The sequence below is a fragment of the Orcinus orca genome, chromosome 17, assembly GCF_937001465.1.
Source record: "Orcinus orca chromosome 17, mOrcOrc1.1, whole genome shotgun sequence".
NCBI classification, from domain to species: domain Eukaryota; kingdom Metazoa; phylum Chordata; class Mammalia; order Artiodactyla; family Delphinidae; genus Orcinus; species Orcinus orca.
Genome location: NC_064575.1, coordinates 84436225 through 84455881, shown reverse-complemented (window position 1 = coordinate 84455881; position 19657 = coordinate 84436225). Strand labels below are relative to the sequence as shown.

At 45.8% G+C, this 19657-nt stretch overlaps 2 protein-coding genes across 8 annotated transcripts in view; one reads left to right on the top strand and one right to left on the bottom strand.

Moving 5' to 3' along the window:
- Positions 1-12084, top strand: part of AGO2 (argonaute RISC catalytic component 2) — a 108030-nt gene extending 95946 nt beyond the window's left edge. For all 7 annotated transcript variants that reach the window (XM_049700882.1, XM_049700883.1, XM_049700884.1 and 4 more), the window contains one exon: positions 55-12084. In XM_049700882.1, the coding sequence (XP_049556839.1) occupies positions 55-173 (119 nt within the window). In that variant the 3' untranslated portion in view covers positions 174-12084. The remainder of the gene's footprint in view (positions 1-54) is intronic.
- Positions 12085-16301: 4217 nt separating this feature from the next.
- Positions 16302-19587, bottom strand: CHRAC1 (chromatin accessibility complex subunit 1). The gene is made up of 3 exons (XM_004265297.4): positions 19346-19587; positions 17548-17674; positions 16302-16968 (listed from the first exon to the last, which is right to left on the bottom strand). Exons 1-3 carry the CDS (start codon positions 19490-19492, stop codon positions 16844-16846), a joined length of 399 nt encoding a protein of 132 aa, XP_004265345.1. The 5' UTR covers positions 19493-19587; the 3' UTR covers positions 16302-16843.
- Positions 19588-19657: the final 70 nt, after the last annotated feature.

Below are 19657 nucleotides of genomic sequence, written 5' to 3'. Positions count from 1 at the left end.
TCTCTCTTTCTCTCTCTCTCTCTCTCTCTCTCTCTCTGTCCCCCACCCCCACAGTGCTGAAGGAAGCCATACCTCCGGGCAGAGTAACGGACGAGACCACCAGGCGTTGGCAAAGGCAGTCCAGGTCCATCAGGACACGCTGCGCACCATGTACTTTGCTTGACATGTTTTAGTGTTTACGATTGTGTACCGAGTTGGATTCACATGAGACCAGCTACACTCAGACCAACAAATGCCCAGCCCTTCCGTGACAGCCAGCATCGAACATGAAACGCCATTGATTTTAGTAGATTCTCCACTTTCCAGAATGCCTTCCGTCCCAGATTTCAAACTTGGATTTTGAACTGCAGACCTGTATGAGACCCCATTGTCGTAGGAAATATGGTTTGCCAAAATCTTATAAGCTGCTTATGAAAATAGAGTCCCGTGTTTCCTAAAAATCTCCTAAAACCAGTCTATGAACTCAGGGCTTTAAAACATTTTTAATTTATTTGGTCGTTCGATTTACTTGTTTTTAACACATGATTCTATATGAAATTGATGGGCTCAAACTAGCTGTGAACGTTCTGTGAGAGTGAAAGCAACATAAAACACATTGTGGTTTTAAAGCCTTGAACATTCTGATGCTGTCACTAAAGTTTATTTCAGAGTGACACCTGTGTGCTCCTGACCTGGCTCCCACCAGCTGTCCGGGATCCGAGGGCAGGGGCCAGGCGAGGCGCCCTGGTGTCTCTCGTTCTGCCACTGCCCGCCTTTCACTCAGCCCGAAGGAAGGAGGGGTGGCAGAAGGTGGGCCGTGTGTGTTTACAACATTTATAGGTCCAGAGGGATTGGCAGACAAGTGCCATTTTAATAAAAATTTATTTAAAAAAAGAAAAAAGACAATATGCCGACAGTCTAATCATAAGATTTGTCCTATAGGACTGTGACATTTATTTTCCAAAGTTTCTAAAGAATACGGGTCTGTGGTGATAAATACAGTACAATCCTTTTTCACTGTTATGTCTTTAATGTAAGAGAAAAGTATATATATCTGGTTTGCAGTATTAATGTGATAGATAGATGCTGTTTTTCATTTTACTGACTACGGGGTGCTTTTGTGATCTGTTTAGCATATCAAGAGTGTTTTGGAGCCTGGAGCCTGGACCACCCTTGTGGTTTCTCAGTGCTTAAGTACAGGAGTATGCAATTGACTCAGTGCCCGCGGCCCACCCCCTCGTGTAGACCGCGCAGCCTGGACCCTCAGGAGGACGGAGTGTGCTTCCAGCAGTCACTCCCCTCCCCGCCTCATCCCCGTGTGTCGCTCAGCCAATTAAGCACAAATGGAATGTATGTATCCTTCCACTCCTGGGAATGAGTCTGCGTATCAGCGTGCACTTCTCTCTGCGTGTGGTTTGTTAGACAAGCGTCATAGGATCTATGCACTGAAACACAGAGAAGGCTGTCGGTGGTGGCGCTCTGCGGGCTGCGAGGCCCGCGTTCCGCGAAGGAGCCCAGCCCTCGGGAGGATGGCTGATGGCGAAGCCAGCAGCAGAGGCAGACCCTTCTGCTAGGATTTGCGTGCTGGGCCCCGGACGTGGGTTTGCCAATCTAGAATCCGTTGCACTAAGAATGATACCGTGGACAGCTCGACAGGGCTGACAGCAGAGGGCTCCGTTTGTGCGCAGTGGGCTTTTTGTCCTTGTAGGCGGTTTTCTGAGAATCCAATCCACGTTCAGTACAGAGATTCTAGGAAGGAGATGAGCCTTTCCCTAGTGCTGCTTCGTGCTCTGTAGGTTTCCTCTGGCCCTGCTGACGGCCCTCCCATCCCGGCCTGACATTACCTCTGGCACTGTGGTGGAGTGAGGGTCCCAACCAGGGTGCCTCGTGCTGGGGTCAGCGCCCGCCTCGGTCTTGTGTGAGGGCTCCGCGGGGGCGGGGAAGCGCTGTCATGGACACTCGGCCTGGATTTTGGCGGCAACGACAAAGGGGTGACTATTATTTGTGACAATATATACTCGAGTGGTGTGTGTGTGTGTGTGTGTGTGTGTGCGTGCGTGCGTGTGTGCGCGCGCGCGTGTGTGTGCATGTGGGTGTCTTATTAATGGCATTAGTCTCTTCTTGCTGTATCTATTTTTTTTTGTCTTTTTAAATGACAGAAGCCTCTGCTCTAAAAATGTTGCAATTCCCTGTCACTTCGTTAGCAAGTGGCACCTTCTCCTGTTCAGAAGGACACCAGTACACTCGTGGCTTAAGTTACCGGGAGCGTTCAAGCTAAGGAGGGAACCTTTTCACTAATACACTTTTAAAATCTGAACTTAGGTTAGTTTTCAGTCATTTTTAGGATCATCTAGAACCGTGTGTCTCGAAGGTATGTTTCTACCACTTGCAACAGGATCTCGGTGGTCGGGGCATTGGCCGTAAAAACGCTGTGACTCCTGTGCTCGCTGCGGCCTCTGGGGTGGCGGCTGGGCATCTGCGTTTTACACCATCAGCTGGGGGTCCAGGGCTGCCTGGAGTCCGAGAACCTCTAATCTAGAGCCTTCTGGAGAGTGTGCTCCCTCAAGCACTGAGGGCCCAGCAGGGAGGGACTCCCCAGCAATGCAGGGAAACGTTTTCTAAGCGAATACACTGGGCAGGATCACAGGCTGGCAGAAAATGAGACCGAAATTTTTGAAAAATCCTTTTGAAGGAAAAGTTTTCTTTCTAGAAGGCCAGAGTACTTTGAGAAAGGTACTTGTTACAGCCCTGCGCTTGTTTTATAAAACTTTTACTACTTAAAAGCATTCATAAAGCAAATGTCTCCAGCTGGGTTAGCTGCATACCTTTGTACATGTCTGATGATTCAGAATTCAAATGGCTGTAGTTACAATTTCTCAGGTAAAGAACTGTTTTCCCAAATTTCTACCAATCCCCCCCCCCATTATTAGGATAAATTTTGAGACAGCGTAAAACCTCAAGGTGCAGTAGAATAAGTCCAAGCCCTGTTCGCGTGGAAGCCAAGAGGGGCCCTGCCCGTTCTGTGTGGGTCACGCCCGCCCAGGGCAACCTCGTGGCCGCCGGAGAAGGGCTCCGGGCACCTCCGGCCTCTGCCTGCGTTTGACAGGTTTCCTGAGGCCTGTGCGGGGCTGTGCAAATTGCAGAGGTGTCCACTCGCCGGCTTTGCCTGACCCCACTAAGTAAGGTGTGCCTTGCTTTAAGCAAACTGAATGTGAAAATTATGAAGTAGAAATCTGGATTAATTTCAAAGAAAAACTGGGGTTTATCTCTTCAGAAGAGGTCTCCCAATTAGACCCTTATCCTGGTACTCTTCCTAATATATTTTAAAATATTCACCGTAAGAAAAGTTAACATATTCCCATCCCTTCACCACTTCCTATTACGTTCGACAAGCTCTCACCCTAATAGCTAAGCGATGAAAGAAACCCGGGGGAGCTGCTTCAAGTCGCCGTTTTGTAGGAGAGCCCTTTGGCCCTGCTGAGATTCCATCCTGCTGTTTGTGTACTTATTATAATAAGCTCAGATGTTCCTAGTTCAGATAAATGTTGTAAAGCTGGGCATACCTATACTTTTAGAAAGGGATTGTTTTATTTTGGTTTTGGTTTTCTGTTTTGAGAAGACTTCACATATACACTTGATACTACACTTTAGGGTCTGCTTTCTCTTTTCAAGATTGTGTTGCTTTTTGGTAGTGTCCTCACACTCCCGTGCATGGATGTTTGCACTCTAGAACCACGAGCGATCCCTGGCCACTGCGCTGGCTTCCCCAGGAGGGACTTGTTGGAAGTGGAGTGATTTCCGTGCTGTGAGTCTGGCCGTAAGCAGTGCTGTTGTGATGTTTACCCCGGCGTGTGCTCATTAGAAGAGACAGTTGAAGTTCAATTCCTGCAGCAGGGTTGTGGGCGGGTGGGTGTCGATGTTATATTGTATGTTATTTTTATTGTTAAATGCAAATGTTGCTATTTATTGTTTCCTTTCTGCTCTGGTTTCATTTGGCTGATACGGATATTCCAGTGCATGTGGTACCTGATGAATATGATAGAAATTCTTTTCCCCAACTTTTATAAATTACCTAATGTTTACCTGCAAGTTTGCTGGATGATTTATTTTTGAAAGCCACAAATGTAATTTTTCTGGATGAATTGTTTTTCTTATATACGCAGCAATGTAATTTAACATTGATCTGCAGGGTGACTTAAATTTTATTTTTACAAGGCAGTTTTTCAGTCAGATTATATATTTGATACAATATGTTAAGGGTAGACCGGCCAAGCGTTGTGCAGTTGGGACACCAGACTGTCTCGAGGAGGCCTCTGAAGGCTGGGGCGGCTTCTCTTCGTTGCTTGGCGCCGTGGAAGCACTAGGCTGTTTCATGGAGCCACCCGTCAGGATCTGGATGGAGTCCTTGAGTGGGACTTTGATCTGTTGGGCAGTTCAGAGGATTTTTCATGGGCATTTTCCTACACCTAAGGCAGTTCCATTAGGAGGAGCTTTAGACGTTGACATAATCCAGAGAGTGGACAATCCCAGTGGCCCAGACAAGCCATAGAAATTTCCCTGTGACCTCTCTTTAACTCATCTCTCACGCTCATGAGAAAAGGAATGTACAATGAATAGAAACTTCCTCAGTGTTCATACGCCTCACTTTCAGAATGCAAATACTTTGTATTTTAAGCCCTCCCCCAAAGTAACCAAGAATATTCTCTCTAGCTGCCGTGCCAGCAGTTTCGGCTGCTGTGACGTTTCTCAGTGTAGACACAGTGCACGTGTGACTTCGTAATAGGGCTGTCCGTGTTACACACACATGCTGACTTCTTTTGTAAGGAAAATTTTCAACTCGAAATAATTGCACTGATTTTTTGACAGCTTCCTTTTTATTATGTCCAACTTTGCATCTGCTGTACTTGTTTGAAATGATTGTAAATAGATTTAGGATAGCAGAAATGATGTAATACAATGCGTTGCTTTGTTTTAGTGATCCTGCCACGTTTTTCAGTATTATGTGTTAGAGCCGTGTGGGCTGGCCGCTGCCCTTCCCCCTCTACAGCCATGTGTATGTGTGTGTGTTGACCATTCATGAAGGACAGATTAGCCTCGTTGCTGTCTTTTTCTGGAAGGAAGTTTGCAGTGTATTGGAAGAAGAGTGTGCTCTCTCCTTGCGGTCTGAGATTTAATTCTAAGAGGATTAATTGTAAATCCTTTGAATGCTTCTGGTCTGTTTAATTCCTCGTTATTTGCCATGACTCCCTAAAGCATTTGCTGCTAGCTCCCTCCAGCATTTGACAGCTTGGATAGGAAGCATCTGAACGGCCAATGTTACTAGAGGGTCAGGGCCTCCCTTGCTTCTCTTTGGTCACCCGTCATTTGAAAGCCATGAGGTCGCTGTTATGTCAAAACTGTCATTGGTGGCTTAACCCATAGGTGCCAGGCAGACCTGAAAGGCAGGCTGTTCCTTTAGGCCTCGTGATTTGGCCAGATGAGAAGTGTGTGCTCCAGTTCACAGTGTGTAGTTCTGTCTGTGATCAGGTTACACAGTATCAGACACACAAAGGAGCTTTTCCACCCAAACCAGCCATCTGAGTGTGTGTTAGTGTCGCGTCGATGCCACCTCGGTGCCCTCACTTAGTGCTTTTTTGGATCTTTTGCCATTTTATTGTCTAAAGTGAATGTATTGGCTTAGCCATATCACTACAGAAGGTGGTTTCTAATACCTTTTAGTTTAAAAATAAATAAATAAACGCAGATAAAGGCTACCTCTGAATTCTCAATAGATTCATGTTTGCTTTTAAGTGTAGCTATCCACACTGAAAATAGCCAAAATGTTGCCTGAATCAACTGAATTGTGAACATCTCTCTGTTCAGTTCTGGCTTGAAAATTTGTGTGCCATACTGTGACCCACGGGCAGTCCCCTCCTCCCTCTCTGCGTGTCCAGGGTGGACCAGGGACTCCTCAGGGCTGCCCGGCTCCGAGATGTTAGGACTCTCAGTGGCCAGCAGGAAGGAAACACAAGGGCCTTTCTGCACCGTCCTCAGGTGCAGGGCCGTGTGTGGTGGGACCTGGAAGCGACCCACTGTCCTGGCTTTTCACTTTCCTATTTGACATAAGGAAGCACTTTTTTTTTCTGCTTTACTTATGAATGGGTTGAAAGTGTCTCCTTCTACTCCCTTCTCCCTTTTTGTACACTCTGTAAAATCACAAAGGTGCTTAAACACCGACTCTTGTGCAAATAGTACTTCAGTAGCTGCATGGTTTCAAAATGCAGTGCAGATGTCGTTGACCTTTGACTTGGGAGCCTTGAGTTACTAATCACTCTATACTTTAAAGTGAGCTAAGGTTTGAAAGCAAAAGGTTCTGTTCAAATCCAAGGCCCTTTGCTTGAAAGGAGCACAGGGTCCAGGGCGGCAGCGTCTTGAAGTAGGGGTTCCTGCTGCTGGCGCCCTGGACCAGGATGCCAGCCTGCGGGAAGACTGGCCTGGGAGAGCTCGGCATCACGTGTCATGAACCACTTTGCTGTCAGAAATCTCATCTGCTCGCACGCTGCTGTGGGTTGGTCAGTGTCGCCCCCCTGCTCCTTCGCGTCTTTTCTTTAGGTTCCTCGTGTTCTCTCGTCTTCAGAAGGTGAGCTTTTGCTCCCGATCACTTGCGCTGGTTTGCTCCTGAGTTCTGGAGGGACAGTTGGGCGGTGTTGCAGTTGCAGGCGTCTGGGTGTGAGGAGGCAGCTCCGCTCTCTTCTGGGCGCTCATCAGACCTTGACTTTGGCCCAGAGAGGTTCCAGGTGTGCCATTACGAGGAAGTCCTGGCCTTCAACGCCGCGTGCTGCGCTTTAATTCCGAAAGCACCAAGTGTCCTTTGCAGTCTAAGAATGTGTAATTCTGCAGTCGTGCTGTCCTATAGACACAGACCACCCTGAGAAGCGTGGACACTGGGGAGCGTCCGCTACCTCTGCTGACCTGCTTCTGGGGTTGCTGGGCTCCGCTGAAGTGGCCTCATTTTCAGCCAGAAACCCATACAGGGCTTTTCGGGGGCCGCTGCGCGGCGGCCGGCTCCTCGCTTTAGTGATGTCAGCCGTTGACTCAGATCTCCCACCTGCTTTCTGCACTCATGTCCCCAGCGTCCCGACGTGGGCCTCCCCCAGCATCTTTGTGTTCATGAAAGATCATTAAAGATGAGGGAACTGAAGATTACTGGTGCTTTTGTTAATACTTTTCTGTCTTATTGGTTGATGTGAAAAATTCAGGTGCGTTAGATCTTTAAACGCCCTTGGTGGTGTGACTGTAGGCTTGGGTCCTCACCTCACCCCCCTTCTTTAGGCGGTTGGAGGAGGCTGAATGATCTCCTAGTTACAACTTCCTTGGCCTCAAGTAGTTCAGAGTTAAAGCTACAACACCAAATATTGACTCCTCCCCCCCCCCCAAGTGTCTCCAGGAGCTCGATGTTCAGGCCAACCTCATTCGGTACTTCCGGAATCTTCAAGGTCCTCAGAACCATGAGTTGATGCTAGGAATGTGCCCCCTCGCTGCCCACCACCACCTACCGGGCTGGGGGGGGTGCGATGCAGATGGGCTGCCCGGCCCCGCTGGACGGAACTGGGGGGCCCAGGGCTCCTCTGGACTCTGGAGATGCTGGGAACGATGCTGCGGGGTGGGAGAGGGCAGCCCCTCTGACCCAGGGGGCAGGCGGTGCCCAGGCCTCCCCTGGCCTCCAGAGGCCAGGGGTGCCAGACTGAACGTGTTCTGGAGACCCCGTCTCAGCCTCCGTGCCTTTCAAGTCCAGTCCTCAGTGTCCTTTCGAAACCACGGTGCGGCTGCGTTGTTGGGAAGGAAGCCTGGCCCGGCGCACGCTCAGGCACCGGCTCTCTGCCTTGGAAGCCGCACCGCTCCTCGGCTCCTGGGCACTGGCTCCTGCGGGAAATCGCCGGGTTCTGGCCGCGTGGCTCCTCCCAGGCCCTGAGCACGTCCGTCCACAGGACCCCGCTCCTAGTCGGGTGCTGACCGTGACCGCCGGCAAACCTGGGGGGTTTGTTCTCAAGGTCACTCAATGAGAATGTTGAGCGTAATGGAACTAGATTGTTTTCAAAAAGGAATTGGAATCGGAGTCCTGTCTTTGTAAAATGCGTGGGAAGTCCTCAGATGTCAGGTGCCATTTCAGTTGTCGGAGTGCCCCGCGTTGTTGTTGTTTTGTGACGTGCTGGGAAACTGCTTCCTCGGGAGTGGTGTCACCTGGAGCTGTGCACGGAGGACTCGGGTTTTGATGTCTCGAAGATGCGGGTTTTAGCTCTGACTTTTCCAAGCCAGGTATTGAGTTGAGCAGTTTTCTTGGCCGACGGTCTAGTTAAAAGCCACCCTTCTCTGTCAGTGGATGGTTTTAAGCGGGGGAAATAGCCCAGTGTTACTTATTTTAAACTGTCTAGAAAAGCCTTCAAGGTGGCAGCTCTTGGCCCTTCCGTCTCCCCCATATCCTCTGTTCTGAAAGGCAGAGGCACCAGGCACCGGGGGGGCTGCGGGCGGCTTTGGGGGGCCGTAACACAGCGATGACGTGGGCTCCTCTTCAAAGCCAAATAGACACGCGACTAAAACCCTGGAAGTCTGCGGTTTAGCACTGAACTGAAATTCGCCTCCTGAGTTTGATAGTGGATTTTACATGTAGTTGTTGAAGGTATAAATTCATGTTTTGTAACTGTAGCGGCAAGTGAGTTTTTACTTTTTAAAAAGTTTTAAGGGAATAATTGTAAGTTTCTGTGCAGCAAAGTGGCTAATTATTCATTAAATACAAGAATGTAGTGTCTAAATCCAGATTTTTTCTTACCTCTGGTACACTTCAGATTACTTACCTAATATGTATTGAGGGGTTTTAACCCTGAGTTTTATCGACTTTTCTAGTTTTATTTTATTTTTATAAAATAATTGAAAAAAACAAAAATGAATTCAAAAGTTCCATAGGTAGATCTTGCCCCTTCTTAATTTTCTCCCACAAAAAAAATTTTAGAAGACATTTTGAATCAAAATGTATTATGACCATTTAAAGTTTACTGTTTTCTAAGAAGCTGAGCAGCTAAAGGGCCTCACTTCAGGTGGTACTGTGCGTACTGTCTGCGGACTCGTTTACCTGTGCGGTGGGTCTACGTGACGATGTCTTGTGCTTGCAGTATAGAAGCCGTGCAGTGCTGTTGTGTACATTGACAGTTCCTGTATAAACTAGTATTTATATACATTGGCCTCTCTGTATAACTTTTCATTTGCTTACATGAATTGTAAAATTAAATATAAAATTATAGTACCTGCTAAATACAAATCTGAGGCTTCCTGTCCTTGTCTTTAGTTTAATACCATTCTGTGTGTTTTGAGGATGTCCAATGCTTGCATGATGGTAGGTGGTAATGCCACTTTAAATTAAGCCTTAATCAGATGTTAAATTTGTAAGTTTCACAGTATGCAAAAATATTAGGCAGAATGAGTTTAAACTGTTCAGATCAAGATGCTATATCATAACTCAACAAGTCTTTTCTCCAGAGTTATAAAGGGAAACTTTCAGTGATACAGCTCTGTCTCGCGCGCGCTCTCTCTCTCTCTCTCTCTCTCTCTCTCTCTCTCTCTCTCTCTCTCTCTCTCGCTCTGTTTCTGGTCTGGCTTGGCTGTTGCCATTGCTTGATGAAAATGGACCATTGTGCATTTCTGTGGCAGTCAGTCAAAAAGACCTGTTCTGAAAGTCTTGAGACTTTTTCAGGGTTATTTTGAAATGTTTGATTTTTTTTCCCTCCAGTCTGAGATGTATTTATGGCTGATGAAGAGCATGATTTAGGCACAAACCTTTGCAAACCTGCTCATGTTCTCAGCTTTCTTCCGGTAGTGCCACCTGTCATTGCTTCTGCATATGATTAAATGGATTTTTGTTTTTGTAAAAGCATCTTAAATTTAGACATAAAATGGAGGGGACCCAGCTTTCTTTACAATGTGGATCTACCTCAGTTAAACAGTTGGGTGCTATTTACTAAGTCTGTCAAATTGAATTGGAAAAAGTAACAAAACAGTGAACTATAACTCCACACAAAGCTTGAAATCATAATTTCTGTTTATTTAATAATATCTATTTATTTTGTGCCTTTTGTGTTGAATCCTAATGCATTGAAAAAATCAGTATGAAATTAAATATTTTATATTGTACATGGGGAGAAAAAGCCCAATTGGCCATGGAATTTGATAGATCACCCCAGCCAACTAAACACTAACGTATACTGGAATCCCAACTGCCCTCTTGAGAAAAGAAACATAGAATTATGTCCAAGAGCAAATTTGACATTTTACAAGCAAATTCCAGACTCTTCTACGCATATATTTGTAGCTATCACTTCATTTTCTGTGCCAATGAAGGGGCGACCAAAAACAACTCACAAACACTCTTGTCATTGCTTTTTCACCACACGTGCCCTCCCGGCCTTCCTCTGGCGTATTTTATAAGTTTATTTCATAAGCAGCGAATGGACTATTGTTGATTTCATCTCTCCCACCCTCCTGGTGTGGGTGTTGGTGACCATAGACAGAGGAAGGGAGGGCCGCTGGCCGTGGAAGGGGGGGGAGGAGAGGGGTGCTGCCTGCAGCAGCAGCCCCAGGGTTTCTGTAAGTTAGGAAAGCTTTCTGGCAGGTGAGAAAATCGGGTAGATCGATGACTTTCCATGCTTTTATATTTGGCAGTTTACAAGTCTAGACTTTTCCTACTATGGCAATCTTTTTTAACTTAATTCTTTGGAGGTAACACAATATTTTGGAGTCTTAAGAATTTGATTTTATACCAATAAGAAATAAAAATTAGGGATCTTTCCTGTAGTATATAGTTTTACTATTTTAAAGAGATCTCTGAATTTTACAAGAGAACCAACATTCCTTAGTGGCATAACTTTGAAAGTTGATTTGGGAGGCTTTTCGCTTCAGGATCTCAAAAAAATTGGGATGATTCTAGTTAAATGTTTTTAATTTTTAAAATTCCATCAGGTCAATACTTAAGCTATATTTTGTAAAGAGTAAATCATCCTTTAGTATGCTGCATGTAAAGATCAGCGTTGTTGCACTTTCTCAATAATAATAAATGCCCTACAATTGGCTCACCAGTAAGCATTTTGTTTTTTACCTAACAAGAGTACTTTGGGGCAGGTGATTAAATTTATATAGGTACCTCAAGAAAAAGAACCTGAATATGCTGCATTTTGTTTCTTTAGCTTTTATACGTAGCATTTTGTTCTGCTCTTATGATTTTGTTTAGATATATGCTTTTTGGACCCCAGTAGACTGTTAAAAGAGATTTTAAAGTTACTCTTGTAGGGATACAGTATCTTTTTTTTTTTTTTTTTTTTAACGTACTGCAATATCTGGTTCAAAGGTTGCCCACCAGGAGATTAATACTTTATACCCAAATACACCTGAGAAAAAGGATACCATGTTTATAAGCAGACAATAATGTTCCCAATCCTTTCTGTTCATGCTGCTTTCTTAATTCTTTTCTCCATATCATCAAGAGGTTGGACGACTTATTTCTAAGGTCAGACTTAAACATCATAGCATCTTAATGTTTTCAACACAGACCTCACAAAATTGCCATTGAGTAAGTAGCATGATCCTAAAGGTATTGCTGGCACTAGGCAGCCGGATCCATCTGGGCTCTGAAGAGCCGGTCTTCACACTTCTCTGTTCCCCAGCACTCACCCCAGACTGAACAGACGGGGAGTGGTCTTGATTGACAAAGATTAAACTGGTGAAGAAAGCTAAAGGCTGAGACACTGAGCATCTATTGTCGTGTTTAAGCTTAGCTGGGTCCTTTAGAGTTTGTTTTACAGCTTACTAGGTTAAGTAGTTTGCACTATTTTTGCAATAAATTCATGGAAAACCTAACAGTTACTTGTTTTGTTTCTTACTGTGTGTATATAAACTAATACTAAAAAGTTTGGCATAGTGTTTTTTTCACCTCCTTACATAACCCTTAACATGCACAGAATGCTGTAAATCTGATACAATATGATGTGAATGATATTTTATAAAGTTATTTTGTATGGTGTCAATTTTGTTTTGCCTCATAGTATGTCAGCAAAAAATAAAATAAAATTCCTCGTATTTACAGCTGCCTCGCCCAAAGATCTTCTGTTTACTCACATATTTATTTGGGGACTTCCTTCCATACGGGTTAAGGTTCCAGGCTTCTGAGGTGGAAGCACGCCTTTGGTGATAGAAGTCTAGAGCCTTATTCCATACGTTGGGCCCCTGAGAATTCGGGGTCTGGGGATAAAAGCATCAGGAATGAATTGAACAAATGTGGTACCTAGGATGAGCTGGGTGTTCCTACTCTAGCAGCCATAAGAAGAAGAAAAAAGTCATTCAGCTAAACCCCAATCGAGTGCAAAGCCCTGAGCTCCATGTTGTATGGGAATCAAAGCTGACCATATCTGGGGTTCTGGGCCTGGTGACCTCCCTCTGGGCGGTGTTTGACTTCTGTCTGTACTGAAAGAATATGTGGTGTTGGGAAAGGAAAGGAGGGTTGGGTTAAGAAAACCAAAAAAATAGCGGAAAATCCCTAGGATGCACATTGTTGCTAAAGCAGGCCAAAGTTCTTGTTTTGTTTTGAAACAGCCAAAGCTATTTTCTGATTTTTACGCAAAATGTTTTTAAGAAAAGAATAGGGCTTCCCTGGTGGCGCAGTGGTTAAGAATCCGCCTGCCAACGCAGGGGACACAGGTTCAAGCCCTGGTTCGGGAAGATCCCACATGCCGCGGAGCAACTAAGCCCGTGCGCCACAACTACTGAGCCTGCGCTCTAGAGCCCGCGAGCCACAACTACTGAGCCTGCGTGCCACAACTACTGAAGCCCACGCACCTAGAGCCCGTGCTCTGCTACGAGAAGCCACCACAATGGGAAGCATGCACACCACAACGAAGAGTAGCCCCTGCTCACCGCAACTAGAGAAAGCCCGCGCGCAGCAACAAAGACCCAACGCAGCCAAAGATAAATAAGTAAAATAGAGAATGTGTTCATTACAGACAATGTAAAAATTCAGATAAACATAAAGATAGAAACTGTAAATTATCTGTAATCACAACACTGAGAGGTAGTTACTCTTAGCACTCTGGTGTATTCTGTTCCAGGCTTTTTTTTTCCCCTAATAAAATCAAGATGTAGTTCTCTCTTTTTTTCTTTTCCCCTTAATGTATACAGGACCTAGTACTTCTTACTTCTTGGTATCCAAAACCACAAAGCATCTTGGTGCCCACAGGCCTTGGCACATGCTAGCTGAAACTGAAAGAATACACACAAACTGCTGAGAGACCTACAGTATCCTTACTTAATAAATATGGCCTTACGTTGTTACATTCCCGTTATCTCACTATCATTCAGTGGATGGCCAGAGCAGTCATGATCTGACTGTGAAAACCTAAGTGTAAAAACAGCGTACGATGATGTGACGTTATGTGAATTAGGAAAAGATTTCACAAAAGAAAACAGCTCCTTGATCAGAGGACGTGCAAGGGATCTTTACGCGCCACAGAGGACAAGGAGCCCATCTCAGCAGGAATGGAAGGTTAATGTAGGAAAACAGTAGGATACAAAGCAGAGTAAGACCAGTGTCCAGGGCCTCGACTGCCAAGTTAAGAATTGACCCCGTTGACAGTGCAGAGAAAACCACACAGTTTAAGCTCCAGTGAAGAGTGTAGTCTGGGATTTGAATCCTAGTTCCACCACTTCCTAGGTGTGCCTTGGACTAGTTCCTTAACCTGAGCTTTCATTCTCTTCTTTGCAAAATATGGATACTTTGCAAGTCGTGAAGTTTAGATGAAAGTGCACAATGCACACAGAAGAGGCTCAGCCCCCAATGGCTACTCCAATATCAGCTGTTATTAACGCTTCTTACCAGGAAAAAAAGATTAATCTTCATAAAATTGTTTTGATGATCTGATAGCAGCATGCACGATGGGAAGAGGAAACAGGCTGTAAAGATGGTGAGGAAACCAGTTAGGAAGCTACTGTACTAGACTAGCATGCGGTTTAAGAAGGAACTGAGAAGGATGAAAGCTCCCTACATAATTGGATCTGAAGGGCTTATGACAGGTTAAGGATGTTTCAGCTGGTTACACACAAAAACCGTTTTTCCTGGGCATTTCTTAAACAGCATCACGTTATTATAGGCAGAGGTACTGAAGGCAGTTCGGCATTTGAAAGACACTGACACAGGAGATCTTTGTGACTCTGGGTTTGGTGACAAGTTTTTATATACAACAAGAAAAGCATGATCCCCAAAGGAACAAAGTGATAAAATGGACTTCCTCAAAATTAAGAATTTCTCAAAAAAATAATTTCTGTTCTTTGAACAATGCTGTTAAGAGAATGAAAAGACAAGCCACAGGCAGGTAGGAAATATTTGCAAATCACATAATCTAGCAAAGGACTTGTATTCAGAACATATAAAACTCTGAAACCCCAACAAAAAGAAAATAACCCAGTAAAAAGATGAGCAAAAGATCTGGACAGTTCAAAGAAAATATATAGACAGTAAACAAGCAAATGAAAAGATGTTCAACATTATTTGTCATTAGAAAAATGCAAATTAAAACCAACACCCACTAAAATGGCTAAAATTAAAGCAATAAAAACTGATACCGAGTTTTGCAGAGCAGCTGAAGCTCTGGTTCACTGCTGGTGGGAATGCAAAATAGTACAGACGCTTTAGAACACAGTTTGGTGGTTTCTGGTAAAATGAAGTATGCAATTCCACCGAAGTGAAATGAAGTCGTATGGTCACACAAAACCTGTGCCAAAGGCTTATAGGGCTTTATCTGTAATCATCAAAACCGGAAACAAGAAAAATTTTTGAGATTTTTAAAAGGAAAAAAAGGGAGAAAAAGAAAAAACAGGAAACAACCCAAATTGGGAATTATCCATTCACCTGTGGAATGGATAAACAAATGGTATATCCATACAAAGGAATGCTACTCAGCAATAAAAAAGAACAGACTGCCAATACCTGCAACAACATGGATGAATCTCAAATGCACTCTGCTAAATATAAAAAAGTCAGATTCAAAGGCTACTACTATGTGATTCCATTTATATGACGCTTTGGAAAGATGGGTGGGCAAACCATGGTCTGTGGGTCAAATGTGGCCTGCTGTGTTTCTGTATGGCCTATAAGCTAATAATGGCTTTTACATTCTGAAATGGTTGAAAACAAGGCAAAAGATTTCATGACACATTAAAATTATATAAAATTTAAATTTCAGTGTCCAGAAATAAAGTTTTCTTGACGTACAGCCACGCTCATTCCTGTATGTGTTGACTGTGGCTGCTTTTGAACTACAACAGCAGAGTTGACTAGTTGTGACAGAGATTATGTAGCCCATAAAACTTCAAGTATTTTCCACATGGCCCTTTCCAGAAAATGTCTGCTGACTCCTCCTCTGGGGGCAGAGAACAGCTAGATCAGTGGCTGCCAAGGTAAAGGGTAGGAAGGAGTTTAACCATGAGGGAATTTGGGGGAGGTGACAGAACTGTTGTATCTTAATTGTGGTGGTGGTTACATGACTCTGCATCTGTCAAAACTCAGAACTGTACACCAAAAAGTGGATTTTAAAATATTTTAAAATAAATTTTAAAAACAAGAGGGACAGAAAACATCAGTGATTGATTGCCTGGGGATAAGGGAAGGAACTAACTCCAAGGGTATACAGAGGAATGTTTGGGGTGATGGAACTGTTCTATATATTGATTGCTTACACAACCAACAGAATGGACATTAAAGGGTGATTCTACTGGATGAAAATTCGAACTCAATTGGAAGAAAAAAAAGAAAAGGCAAAAGCCAAAATTTACCCTATGTGAAAAAAAATAGGGCTTATGGTTTTCTCTTGTGGACAGTAAAGACAACTACTATAGGTGTAAAGAAAGGAACAGTAAAACGAGATCTTCAATATACAAAATGCTTTATAATTTTTTAAGAAAAACGTGCTTACACAGAGGTAATATTTCTTACTGTATTTGATCTAATAATTTGACTTGAAATTTTTCTCCAGGAATAAAAGTATTAGAAAGTGCTCAGTTTTGGACCTCCCCAGTGGTCCAGTGGTTAAGACTCTGCGCTTCCACTGCAGGGAGTGTGGGTTCGATCCCTGGTTGGATAGCTAAGATCCCACATGACTCACGGCGCCGCCAATAAAAAGGAAAAATAAAAAGAAGAAAGTACTCATTTTAAAATTTCACAAATGTTTCCAGATAATAAGAAGGGCATTAGAATAATAGAGGGTTCTAAAACTAGTTTCATAAAACATTTCACTATAAAAATATATACAGCTTTTAAAAAAGAAAAATTTATTTCTTTACAGTTAAAAAAAATGCAGTATTTGGACATATACAAAGCCATAAATTTTCTTCAAATACGAAAATTCAAATGTAACATACTACCCAGAGACTACACATTTAGCTAAAACAGGATCTAGCTGTTCACAAGAACGAATTTCAAAATATACCTATGTGAATTTACACACTGATATTTAGAAGTTCTTCAAAATCTATCTGTAAACTAGAAAGTTAAGCAAAGTTGTCTTTGCCTCTATAGCTTACAGCTGCAGGCTGGCTGTGTCTCACGGTACGCAGCCCCTTCTTGGTCCTCTCCCACTCCAGCTGCAGTGTGGGCCTGGGGAAGAGAAGCTACTGTCTGTGTTCCTTTCCTTTGGGCTATTTATGGCAGAGGTACATTATGCTTGGTCTCAGCCAGGAAAGAACATCATGTACGTGAAGTCTCCGAAGCGTGAACAGACTAATGCCTGCTCCAGAGCAAAGGTGCTGATCCATGAGGGTCCTCACCAGGCTGATCTCTAAAGCACTTCTTTCTGCTTTAGGATTCTGCTTCATCGTCATCAGTCTCATCGTTGTTGTCATTCTCCTCCTCCTCCTCTTCTTCCCTCTTCTCTTTAAGCGTTTTCAGATATTTACTAGCTAAAATCTTCTTTGGTAATATATCTTAAAAACATAAAGCTAACATCAGCAATGCAAATTTCAAACGTGCTAGTTCCTGCTATGACCTCCAAAACAGGTTCCAAGACAAGTCAAAATTCTGACTACATAGCAGGAAACCAGCACTGCCTCTGGACGAAGGCTCAACACCTGTATCTATTCCAGTGGCTGCAAACCACACTGCTCTGTGCCGGCACCCACTAGGAGCAGCCCGGCCCGACCCACCTGACACAGCGGCTGGCCCCAAGGGTCACCGGACGCTCTTTTTTAGCTGTGGTGCACACAGCCTGTTCCACAGCAACAACTATGGGTTTCTGCTTCCCCAGCCAAGTAAGGACGAGTCTGAGGGGGTGGGCTGCCCGGCTCCCACACCCACCCAGACAGCCCCGTGCAGGTGCCAACTTAATTCCTGCTCTAGGTGAACTGCATTACAAACATGCTCCACTGAACAAAACTCAAACTCTCGCCCCATGCCAGGTAAACTCTGACACCTGGAGACAGCAGCAAAATGTCATTTTCAGTGAAAGCAGAAAAAAAGCAGGGAAAAAGCTGTTTTTTAACCAGAATGTTTCAAAGGCTAAGTACCTGCAAGAAACTGAAACGTTTCCGATTCCTCTGCGGTATCTGATAAATCACTGTAAGTGAGTGCTTTCTTTTCTTTTCCACTGCCGTGTCTGTAGGAATAGGTGGCGAGATATTGAACAAAGAGTTCCTAAAACAAAATGAGAAAGTTAAGATGAAAGGTGTGCTTTGAAAATTTACCACAGACCTTACTTTTTAATTACATTAAGTTTAGATGATTTCAGATTATCTTGGTTGATCGAATTGCAGAAAATCACTGGAGAAAGGAGACATACGAGGTCGGAAAGAAAGCAAGGCTGAATTAAAATTGGCAGGGCAGCAGGAATTTCCCGAAAGTTTATTTTATTTTGTTTGCGGTACGCGGGCCTCACTGCTGTGGCCTCTCCCGTTGCAGAGCACAGGCTCTGGACGCGCAGCCTCAGCGGCCATGGCTCACGGGCCCAGCTGCTCCACGCGGCACGTGGGATCTTCCCGGACCGGGGCGCGAGCCCGTGTCCCCTGCGTCGGCAGGCGGACTCTCAACCACTGCACCACCAGGGAAGCCCTCGAAAGTTTATTTTAGATTTCTAACTTATGAAAAATATTTAAAAGCCATACAACAAGGAATCGTGTTTGTTTAATGCCCAATCTCTAGTTAGAAGGGTTGGCAAGAGACCATCCAAAAATTCTATGCCAGGAACAGACTTTTAGTCTTGTATTTGACTACACTGTGTCTAAGGTGGCCCGCCGACAACTGTAACAGTCACTAGCTTAAAGGTAAAAAATGGTCAGCTTGCCATTCTGCCCGGACACCTTTCCGAGGGCAGCCCACCTGAGCTGAGCCCCTCTCTGTTCTACTTTAACTCCATCGAAGTTAGTCAAGAAGGGAATAAGAAGTGCCTGCAAATCTCTTAATTCCTTAAGACCTACAGAACGAAACTGTACAGCTATCCCAAGACCACGTGATCCCCCCCTCCCTTAGCTCTGACCAACTCACCGCACCGGACACCGTCTACCGTCTACCGAACTAGCCGGCCTGGGAAACAGACTCGAAGGGAAGTTAAAGCAAGTGAGGGAGACTCTGCAGCAGAAACCTGGCCCAGGATAAGAACAGGAAGGTCTGGCCTACCTAGACCAAATTAAGAGACAAAATCATCTATCTGGACCTAGGAGGGGACTAAAACTGAGGTCCCCGAAATTACTTCAATTCTGGCCCAGGAGACTGGGAGAGGGTGGGCGAGCGGCAGGGCCGTACCTCCTGAGGGAGCCGCCGGCCCTCTCAATGAGCCGTTTTGAGGAGCTGGGGCCCAAAGCCGCGAAACAGGCCAGAAGCGACAAAAGGAGAGGCTTTGGGGCCCGGAGTACGGTGACTGGAAAAGGCGGGGGAGACACCAAACAAGGCCCGCGCGCCTCCACGCTACCGCCCAGGCCAAACCCGCGCGAGGAAGGGGGGGAGCGGAGTGGGCGTGGCGACCAGCTCGCGAGGGAGGGCGGGAGCGGAGTGGGCGGGGAGACGGGCGCGCGAGGGAGGGCGGGAGCGGGGTGGGCGGGGAGACGGGCGCGCGAGGGAGGGCGGGAGCGGAGTGGGCGGGCGGCAGCGGAGTGGGCGGGGAGACGGGCGCGCGAGGCGCCGGATGGGCGGGGCGAAGAGCGCGCGCGGGAGCTGGGGCGCGCGCGGCGTGGGAGGGGAATGAGACGGCTCTCAAAAGGGCGCGCGCGCGCACGCGAAGGGGACTGGGCAGCTCCGCGGGGCCCGGCGGGGCGCGATGGTTCCGGTTGGGCCCCACCGCCGCCCCACGCTCCTCACTCCTCCCCGCCTCACCGTGGCCTTGGCCGTGAGCACCAGCGCCTCCTGGTTGATGCTGGACACCTCGGGGGAGCTCTTCATGATGACCCGGATGCGGGACAGGGGCAGCGACACCAGCCGCTGCTCGCCGCACTTCTCCTTGCCCACGACCACGTCCGCCATCTCTGCGCCCCGCCCCCGCAGCGGCAGCCCCTACCCGCCGCGAGGTGGCCGGCCTACACGGTCTGTGCGGGAGCGGCGTCCCGCTGCCCCGTGGGAGTTGTAGTGTCGGGAGGCGCGGCCGCGGGACGGACTACAAGCCCCGTGATGCCGCGCGACCCCGAGGCT

What these genes read in the sequence shown, in the direction of transcription:
- CHRAC1 (XM_004265297.4), bottom strand. Translation starts at nt 19,492, where the DNA reads ATGGCGGACGTGGTCGTGGGCAAGGAGAAGTGCGGCGAGCAGCGGCTG. An exon ending in TGCTCACGGCCAAGGCCACG is followed by an intron (nt 17,675 to 19,345) that starts GTGAGGCGGGGA and finishes ATTTTGTTTTAG; the next exon opens with GAACTCTTTGTTCAATATCT. An exon ending in AACGTTTCAGTTTCTTGCAG is followed by an intron (nt 16,969 to 17,547) that starts GTACTTAGCCTT and finishes TATGTTTTTAAG; the next exon opens with ATATATTACCAAAGAAGATT.